At 47.5% G+C, this 9,957-nt stretch overlaps 1 protein-coding gene across 2 annotated transcripts; it reads right to left on the bottom strand.

The window, feature by feature from the left end:
• Positions 1-2,896: 2,896 nt before the first annotated feature.
• Positions 2,897-9,713, bottom strand: NEUROD2 (neuronal differentiation 2). 2 transcript variants are annotated; one of them, XM_080978787.1, is made up of 2 exons: positions 9,389-9,713; positions 2,897-6,704 (listed from the first exon to the last, which is right to left on the bottom strand). In XM_080978787.1, the coding sequence occupies exon 2, from the start codon at positions 6,697-6,699 to the stop codon at positions 5,626-5,628; it is 1,074 nt and encodes a 357-aa protein (XP_080834913.1). In that variant the 5' UTR covers positions 6,700-6,704; positions 9,389-9,713; the 3' UTR covers positions 2,897-5,625. The 2 variants fall into 2 exon arrangements, with proteins under 2 accessions (XP_080834913.1, XP_080834914.1); XM_080978788.1 differs by lacking the exon at positions 9,389-9,713 and adding an exon at positions 7,427-9,301.
• Between the last annotated feature and the right edge of the window lie 244 nt (positions 9,714-9,957).

The following is a 9,957-nucleotide window of genomic DNA, read 5'->3' as shown; positions in this document are numbered from 1 at the left end:
AGCAAAGAATGTAGGGATGCGGAGATTTGGGGGGCGGGGGCAGCGGAATCTGTACCTTGCTCCCCGGCAAGGCAGAAAGTGGATGAAACAAAACAAAACTCAGAAAGTCAAGTGCTAGAGATCTCTTAGCTGAGCAGTACAGAAACCCGGACATCGGGTGTTTCCTCGCCTGCAGAAAAGTCTTGGGAACAATAAACAATAATTGCACGTGTGACTGTGCGAGTGTTATGCGAAAATGTGGCGACTTAAGGAGAACTTGTGTGTGTGTGTGTGTGTGTGAGAGAGAGAGAGAGAGAGAGAGAGAGAGAGAGAGAGAGAGAGAGAGGGAGAGGGAGAGAGAGAGGGAGACCCACTGTCCCGAATTCAAGATGAACAGGGTTGCAGCAGGAACACCATTCCTTTGCATCGTTTGAAGCGCTTCACCGAGCAGCTCAAAACCCGGATGCGGCTACCGAAATGGCAGAAATGCTGGCGCGCGTGTTGCCGTAACGTCTTGGTTCCGTGGTCCTCTTGAACAAATGTGTAAGCCTCTAGAAAACCACAGGATGGTGGGGAAGCACAAACAATTCTATATGCTGCTTGTACCAGAGGGGGTACAATCATAGATATGATTTGCAGCTTCAAGTGTAAGGACTCCCGCGTGCTGATTCAAGCCGGGTGGAAACCGGTTAACTGTTGCAGCCATTATATTCCCAGTGGAAGCTGCAGCCCGGTGTGCCTTGCCCAGGGAGAAAATACAAATCCACACCTTAGCTAAGCAGAAGTGGGATTTCAGGCCGATTTGCAATCGGCTAAGGAGAAGAACGCCGATTTGAATCCGATTCAGTCCCCAGATCACCCCCAGAGCGGTGGCTTCAAGGAAAACTGAGTTGTGGATTGGGTTGGCGTGGGGGACACAGTCTGCTTCAGCCCAGCCCCGAATATCCGATGGAGCTACAACAAAACGCTGACCTTGTGGGACAAGAGGCTTTGATCGCTTGCCTGACGGACGCCCACCTGTGAGTCGAAACCTGCAGGCGTTTGGAGAGAGCAGCGCAGAGACTCGCCTCCCTCTTCCGGGTTGCTAGGGAGAAAGGCAGCTGAGGCTTGGAGAAGTGGTACCTGGTGAGTTCAGGTGCGGAAAGAGCAAGGATCAGGCGAGTGTTTGCCCGCTGTCAAACTGGAATGGGAGGATGGTGCTGGGAGCCGGTACATATCTAGGTGTGCGGGGGTGGGGAGGTTGGAGGGACCCCACCCAGGCAAAGTTACACCTGTTTGTTAAAGAAAAGAAGGAAGCGGGGCTGACGGAGGAAGAGAGACAGGAGGGGAAATGGGTGGATGAAAGGAATGAGAATTGTGGGGAAAGGAAGGAAGGAAAGAAAGGTAACGCAACTTCCTGGAAAAAAGCTACAGCTCACTGACTTCCGGTTCATGCTAAAGTACTTAAGTGTATAAATAAGTGTATGTGTGAAAGAAGCACAAACAAACCGCTGTAGTGTAATCCTTCAAAAATTTGCGATCTTTGACTTTTTCAGATGGTGCGGTTGTGCCAAGGCCATCGGCAAGCGGTGGAAAGAGAGAGACGTCTTCCGCGGATGCCAAGGAGCTCCTACTTCTGCGTGATCGGCTTTGGCCCGGGGTGTCAAGGGACATCCAAAAACTAAGCATTCCATCGGGTCCCCTGGGGGTGGGCAGCTTTGCTGAAGGCAGCAGATGGAGAAACCCCAGAACTTCTTGGATATCAAGGCGCGGGAAGGAAGCGCCCAGTGCCTCCAAGTCAGGCCTACTATATAATAGGGGGATTCCAGAGTAAGTGCTTTGCTGGGCAAGTACAGAGAGATGATGGCGATGAAGAAAAGGATGATGAGAGCCAAAATTCCCGTCCACGTCTCCTTGTGATGTACCTTGTATAGCTTTGGGCCAATGATCATTGGCCTCAATGGAAGGACAAAAGTTTGTGCGAGTGTTTATCAGTCTGTGATGAATCTAAGGGGGCACCAGAATTCCAAATACCCCCCCCCCATTTTTTCTACTCTCGAAATCGACCAAATCTACACTGATATAGACCGGGTCCCATTCACATCCACCAAAAGCCACCACGAATGTCTTAGATATATCCCTGTTGGTTATCCAGGTTAGAATCTCCGCTCTGGCCCCGCCTGTCCTAACTTTTGCCTCCTGCTTGCAGGATAATAGACACGCTTCCCTTTCCTATATTTTGTAGCCCACCTTGCAGGACCCATAAACGGATGCTCACCCTCTCCGAGAATCCTCGACAGGGGAAAAGGAGATCAGGGGCACTGGCGGTTGTTGCTTCCCCGCGGAGCTTCCGGTTCAGCACCACGCGTCTTTGGGACAGCTCCCTAAAGCTCCGGTTTTCTTATCTTGTAAATAAGCTCCCCTTTCAGAAATTAAAATAAAAGAACCCAATAGCTATCCATCGATTGTTTAAGTCCTAAATAATAGTAGATTCACCAGGAAAGACCGTTCACCCCAGTAAATAGTTTTGAGAGACTTTGGTCTTGAATTTACTCTTGCTTATGAGATCAGAAGGGAAGTGTGTGTGTGAGAGAGGGAAAGAGGGAGGGAGGGAATGTTGCAGGGGAAATGCCATCTGTCCAAGACAAGAAAACCACATTAGTCTTTATAAAATGAGAAGTAGATCTCCGCCCACCTTCCAAGTTAAAAAAAAAAAGAACCAACAGCGTGTGTGAGGAAAGAAGAATTCTTATATATATTTAAGTAGATCTTCCAAAGACATACTGTCAAGCTAAGGATGCTTTGAAGCCATCTTAATCAGTTCAGGGTTTACACCCACCCGCCTCTTCTTTGAGAAACGTGTCTGGCTACAATGAAAGAATGGGGTCTCGCGCATATATATATATATATATACTTGTTTGAAGTAAACTAGCAAACCTGAGGGAGTAAACATTTAATATTTATTAATTGCCGTCTTAGGACGCTCCTTCATTACACGTTTGAATAAGATCATAGCTGACTCGCAGCTCTCAGCCTGTCAAAAAGTGTTCGGATGCATTTCACGAAAGATCTGCAAATTAATGCTTAAAACATACCATTGAAGACCAGGGCTTGACACACACACCCTCCCCTTTCTGGTTTTTTTTATTTTTTTATCCCTTCTTCTTCTTCCCCTAAACAATGCATGCATTTAAAAAAAAAAAAAAAACCGAACAAACAAAACCCAAACCCCACAACTACACAGAATGTTTGCAAGGGAACCTTTCCCTAGTGTTCCTGATTTTTCAAAGATGCCCGTGATAGGGGCCCGGTGTGGGGTGCGGAGGGGTTATATATCTTCCATTTATAGAGGGTCTTCACCTTTTGCTAAGTATTATTTGGGGGGGGGTGTTAAGCGCGGGGAGGGCGGGGGAGAGAGATTTTAGAAGGCTAGACAGACGCGAAAAAGGCAGCCCGTCTTACAAAAGTGTCCTCTCCAAAATGTGTGAACCGAACAAGACAGAGTTTGCCGCAAACAAACAAAACAAACAAACCAACAATAGAGAAAATAACTCTCCTTTGTTAAAACAAGACTTGGAAAAATCTCTCCCCCCTCCCCTTCCCCCCTTGGACTTTAGGATATCATTTTGACATAAATATTTATTCATCTTAAGGAAACCAAACACACATGTACACACGCACACACGCAAAGCACTTCTGGCGTCCAATAGACATTTCAATCTGAACTACAACTTTTCTGGTCTCGTTTTTTTTTAGTAAAACGTTGTTGAGTTTTGTTTTTAAAAATATCAATCAGAAATGTGTGCCTTTTGCTTATTTATTTTTTTTTAAAAATGCTGGTATGTTTAAAGGTGATGCAGGGCCATATTAAAATAAGGGGTTGGGGGTTGGAAATCTGAGACAATATTTTGACATATCCCCCTGGCTGTAAAGCAAGTCATCAAAGGAACGAGAAATGAATCATTACTCTGTTGGGGGAAAAATATACCAGTTTGAGTCTTTCGAAGATGTTGGTTTTTATATAGAGATTTATATACTGGTGTATTGTTACATAAACGTATTTCTCCCCCCAAAAAACGCATTACAGAAAGAAAGAAATTAAGAGTTACCATTAATTGGGAGGGGAAAAAACTAGCCAACGTAAGAATTAAGCATAATAATCAGTGTTATTTTTCACATCACCTTTAAATTTTGCATATTTGCGTTTCCCCCTCCTATCCATGCATAACAAAACATTTTTGTCATTTCATAAAAATCTTTTTTTCCACTTTTTTTTTCATTAACGTTTTTAAAACAGGTAAAAAACAGCATGACACACGAATTTTGGAAAATAAGTTACTTGGGGTTACAAGGGTGGTTTCAAAAAGTCAGTGATTGTTAAATACCAGGGAAACATACCACAGTCCGTTTCCCCCAAATCAAAAAAGTGCTCGATTTTAAACCTCAGCGAGTTTGTTGGTCCATATTTCTAATATCTCATATGGATTCTTGGTTGTTGTTGTTTTTCATTTTTCCTTTTTGTTTTCCTTTTCCTTCATTTTAAAAACTTTTTCCCTAGTTTCAGTACCTACTTGCATAGATAAAGATAGAATATATTTATCATCTGTTTGCCCCTTTATTGCTTTTTTAAAGTTCTCACTGCATTGAAAGTCTGACTTAAAGTTTGCAAACGTCTTTTTTTAAAACAAACAAACAAGCACGTCTTTAATAGATTAAACTTTCGGGGAATTCTTGAATCAATTGCTGGAATGATGGAAAGCCCCCCTCCCCCCACCATCTCCTGCCCTGTACTGAATTATTTCGCTCTACAGCCATTCTGGTCTCTAGATTAAATGCCTATATTGAGCATTGCTCAATATAGGCAATCGCTTAAGGTGGGGCGAACCTTTGACTCCCCCTCACACACACTCCCCATAAATTTGATGTTTCCCCCCCTTCCTTAATAGCACTTCCGATTTGGATCTAAAACCCTCCTTTCTAGATAGTCAAGACCTCAGCTAAACAGTCCACGAAGCTATATAGTTTGCTTTCTCATATATATAAAATTGCATTAGAGCATATATTGCACCAGATTTCTTTTATTAGTAATTGGGGCAGAGGAGGAGACCAGGTCTCAGATCCGGTTTACACCCCAACTCCCAGTCAAGTAAGGAGTCCCATAGGAAACAGGGCGCTTCATCAGCTCCGTCGACTCTTCATTTAAGCCGAAGACCATTGACTTCAAACAGAATCGACCCCGTCGAATCCCAGCGGATTCGAGGTGAGTCAAGTCCGTGGCTTCGGCCTAAGTGTCTTGTAGATCGGGCTGAACCCGCCTTCCACACGCTGCTTTGAAACAAGTACGCCCGGCTCAATAGGTTTAGGGATGGGAATGGGTGTTATTGTTGTTGTTAATATTATTATTATTATTATTTAGATTACGCCTCTCTAACTGCGGGGGAAAGTGGCTCACAGTTGAATGCAAAGTTGCAGCTCTCGGGAAGAGGCGAGCAGGGGCTTCGAGAAGGCCAAGGGCCGTTGCCCCCCACCCCAAATAAAAATCGCCCACACGCGCGCACAGAACCACACACACGCCTATCCCTTTCGCGAACGCAACCCACTGGGGATCTACAGGTGGCCCTGGTTAGGCGTGGAACCAGAAGGGGAGCCCAAAGGCGGGAGGAGTCGTTAATTATGGAAAAAAGCATTGAGCTCCTCGTACATGGGACCTCTGTCGTGGTGGAGGTGCATCTCATAAGGCAAAACGTTCTCCGAGTGGACGCCGCTGCGCATCCCAGAAGACCCGAACACCAAATTGTGGCCGGACGGGCGGGAACTCGGGAGGGCGGAGTAGTGCATAGAATAGTGGTAGTTTTTCTCGTGGTCTGGGGAAGAGTCTTGCTTGAGGGAGAAATTCCCGTTCACGCACAAAGGAGGGCTCAGGGGCCCATCGTATTCCGAGCTATTGTAGTCTGGCGACGCGTTCCCATAGAGCGACTCGTAGGTGGCGCAGTAGGCGTGCGTCCGCAGGGCGTGGGAGCTAGCCATGGTGCTGGAAGCGCACTGCGCGCCGGAGAGCCGCGAGCACTGGTACGTGTAAGGGTGCATGGCAAAGGTGGAGTTGGGCCCGTGGTACCTGCCGGCCTCCTGGCCTTGCTCGGTCAGGAAATTCCTCGAGTTGAGCTGTAGGCAGCCCGCCACCAAGTTGGTGGTGGGCTGCGACAAGCCTTTGCACAAAGTCTGCACGTAGGACACCAAGTCCGGCCTCTTGCCCGAGCGCAAGATCTCCGACAGGGCCCAGATGTAGTTCTTGGCCAGCCTCAGCGTCTCGATCTTAGACAGCTTCTGAGTCTTGGAGTAGCAAGGCACCACCTTGCGGAGGTTGTCCAAGGCGGCGTTCAGGTCGTGCATGCGGTTCCTCTCGCGGGCGTTGGCCTTTTGGCGCCTCAACTTGGAGCGCTCCAGCCGGGCCTTGGTCATCTTCCTCTTTTTGGGGCCCCGTTTCTTGGGGCGATCCCCTTCCGCCTCCTCGACCCCTTCTTCTTCTTCCTCCTCCTCCTCCTCCTCGCCCCCTAAGTCGTGGTCGTCTTTGGCCTCCCCGTCGGTCTGCTCGTCCTGGAGAGGGCAGCTCTTGCCCTTCCGCTCATCTTTATCGCTGGCCTCGTCGTCGTCGTCGTCCTCGTCGTCGCAGTCGTCTGCCCAGCTGGAGAATTTCTGAACTTCTGGGATCAGGCTGGGCTCGCTGAAGAGTCGCGTCAACATGGTGGCTGCAGAGGTGACATGGGGGCGGGGAGGGGGAGGACGGAGGGGGGGAGGGAGGGGAAGGGACGGAGGAATGGAAACGAGAATAAGAGCACAAGTTTCTTTCAGAACCTCAGCAGCCCTAACTCTAAGCACGCGCGTCATCCAAACTATTCCGGACTGTTGGAACTTCATCCTAAAGCCGGAGCAACCTTGACTGGTCCACGGTTTCAAGCCCATTTAGGACTACCAAGGCATGGGTCGATTTCCCATCCCATCCAAGGCTGAAGGGCCTTCCCTCCCCAAGCAAAATAACCCAACTTTTGCCTACGATCTGCAAGGATGTGCAGAGCGTCGCGTCCCAAAATATATGCCTTTGCGCTGTCATTGGAACATGCCAGGTGGCTCTTCCGGGATGGCTGGGTGAAATCCGTTCTTTGGACGTGCTTAAGAGCCAGCCAGCCAGCCACCCCTTTCACGGTTCTGCGTTTGTTCTCGAACCCCATAATTTGTTCGTTGAAGTCTTGTTTTTCTTTTTCTTTTTTTTAAATGGATCAAATCGATTAACCGTGATCCCCATCCGGATCCGACGCGCTGACGATTCTCTAAACATTCCAGAGCGTGTTTTAGAGAAGGAAGTCGTGAGATTCTGGCCTTTAGCCCCCCCCTCCCTTAACTCCTGCATTTTCACTCCTCTGAACCCCCCAGATAATAACAAGATAGGGCGCTTCTTAAAGCCCGACTCAACCTTTTTATTGCACTCTTCTCCCAAACGTTGTGCCTCGAAGTACGTGCAGCGGCTCTGGTCAAAATAATCCTGGTTACCTTCCGCTCGATCAGAGACAAAATCTCCCGCTCCCTCCCCACTCCCACCCATACTTTTAACGGGAGTCTAATTTAAGCAGAGCTTTTGTAGGAGGAGGAGGGGATGGGAGAGCGGCTTAGAACTGGCCTGAAACCGCGCTCCCCCCTCCCCTCCATAAAAGCAATTGACTCGTTTTAAAGTGTGATTAAAATTAATTGGTGTCTCCATTGCTTTGCTGCGGAATTGGTGCAATATTTCTGATAGATCCGGTTCATTACAGACAGTCTCTGTCTCCCTCCCTCCCTCCCTCCCTCCTTCTCTCTCTCTCACACACACCCTTTCGTTTTGTTGTTGTTGAAATGTAGTGGATATTTTCTCCGATTTCTTTAAGGGGCTGTTTATTTGTTTTTGTTTTTTTTAATTTAAGGTTCATGTTTATCCGACCAGCTTCAAGGGAATTTAAAATCGCTACGCCCCATCTCCTCTGCCTCCCCGGCTCGTATATATACGTCGATCTCTTCCAGCCAGCCTGCCTCTGTTTATATCTCTGGAGAGCTTTGAGGCGGAGATCTAGAGAATGCCAAGCGAAATCTCTAACTTTTCTCTCCGGTTTCTCCGTCCCATCCCACCCCAAGCTTGATAACCCAATGGTCCAGCGCAATTTCTGGGTGATTTTCTTTTTTCTTTTTAAAATCAATGTTAATATTAATATTCGAACGAAATGTTAGAATTTGGAACTTTGCATCCCGCTGCCCCCAGCCACCCCCATCCTCGCGTTCCTCCATCACATCCCAACCCTCATAACTTCTCGTTCCTGTCAATTTTCCCATGTCCTGTTTTTGTTTAAACTGTTTGAGTCCTGCCAACGCTCTTTCTTTTTCAGGGAATGGTTTCGTACCTAAACCCCTAAAAGAACATTCTGGGTATATAACACGTTGATCGATCATTCAATCAATTAATTTGATTTTTTATTATTATTATTATTATTATTATTATTATTATTATTATTATTTTAAAAAAAGCTCCCTGAGCTACTCGATGCTCTTGCAGAATCGCTAGATCCCACCCGGTTCCAGTCGCTTTTGCTTTCCGCCTGTCTCCCTCCCTACACCGGCTCCATTAGCCCCACATGCAGACCCCGCTGAAGACCATTTTCCTAGGGAGCCTTTTGCTCCAAAACTACGAGGAACCGAAGGATCGCTTGGCAGTTCGTGTGCGAGCATTTGCACTCGCTGTGTTTTGCTTAGGGAGGGGTGGGAGCCAGTTTTCACAAAAAAGAGGAAGAAGAAGAAGAATGGGGAAAGATCACCCAACACACGCACCCACTCCTAAAAAACCCCCTCAAGCTAAAAACCAACAGCTCCGTAGATGAGCTGAAGAGAGTGCCGTTCACTCCAATAAGTGCTACAGCTTCGATTCAATGATAAGGCTCTTCGGGTTTTCTTTTAATTATTATTATTATTAAATACAAGTGGAAAATTGTATTTCACCGGATCGTCTGCTCAGATCTCTGCTTGATTCTTATTCTTATTTTTTAAATGGTATCTTTGAACGTGCCACAAAGGCTGCTGAGATCTATTTAAAAACACACACACACACATCTCATGCAAAACCGGTCTTTGCTACATAAGCGATTTTGGATCTATAAAAAAATCTTGCCTAGAGATAGCTTATTCCACCCACCCCCCGCGCGCATCCCCCTCTCTAGCCATTCTTCCCCCAAAGATACAAATAAATTGTGTGTGCGCAGAAGGGGGGGGGGGGCGTCGATAGAAAGAGAGATAAGATCTGTAGTGAGGGAAAGATCCAAGGAGGTGGCCGGGGGTGGGGTGGGGTGGGGAGGCAAGTTGCGTGACCCCATCCTTTCAAGTTTCTGCCCCGCTCTCTCTTCCTTACATAACTTACCTCCAAAGCTGAGCGGAGGAATCTTCAAGTCCTCGGACCCCGCATCTTTTGGGAGTAAGGGGGGGGGGAGAAAATTAGAGGGGAGGAAGAAGAGGAAGAGAGAGAGAGAAAGGAAAAAAAGAGAGGCACAGGCTCCTTGAGGTCCACCCCGTCTCCTTCAGTGTCTTATCCAAAAGGAGGAGGGAAGTGGCACGCTTCGCGCAGGCAGAGGGGGTACCAACTCTGATGCCAGACCATATGGCTGGCACGTCATCCGCTGGAGTTATCACATGAGCTGCGGTGATTGACATGCGCTCGCATGTAGGGAGATCTCGCTCTCGGGGGAAAGCGGGCCCGCCATCTGTCACTCCCTACTCTTAAGAAAGAAAGAAAGAGGGAGAAGGAAGGAAGGAAAGAAAGAAAGAACGAACGAACGGGAGAAAGAAAAGACCCAGCCCCAGACAGATCAGATCTACGCAGCCCTGACAAGATGAAGCGAGATAGATGAGATGGGGGGACGACAGCTAAGGGGTTGGAAACAATAGAAGGGGGGGAATAGGGAAGGAAGGAGGATATTTGGAGTGTACCTT

This window comes from Podarcis pityusensis (genome assembly GCF_964106645.2).
Source record: "Podarcis pityusensis genome assembly, chromosome: 13".
In the NCBI taxonomy this organism is placed as follows: Eukaryota; Metazoa; Chordata; class Lepidosauria; order Squamata; family Lacertidae; genus Podarcis; species Podarcis pityusensis.
The sequence above is the reverse complement of the archived record's forward strand: the minus strand, read 5'-3'. Positions and strand labels throughout refer to the sequence as shown.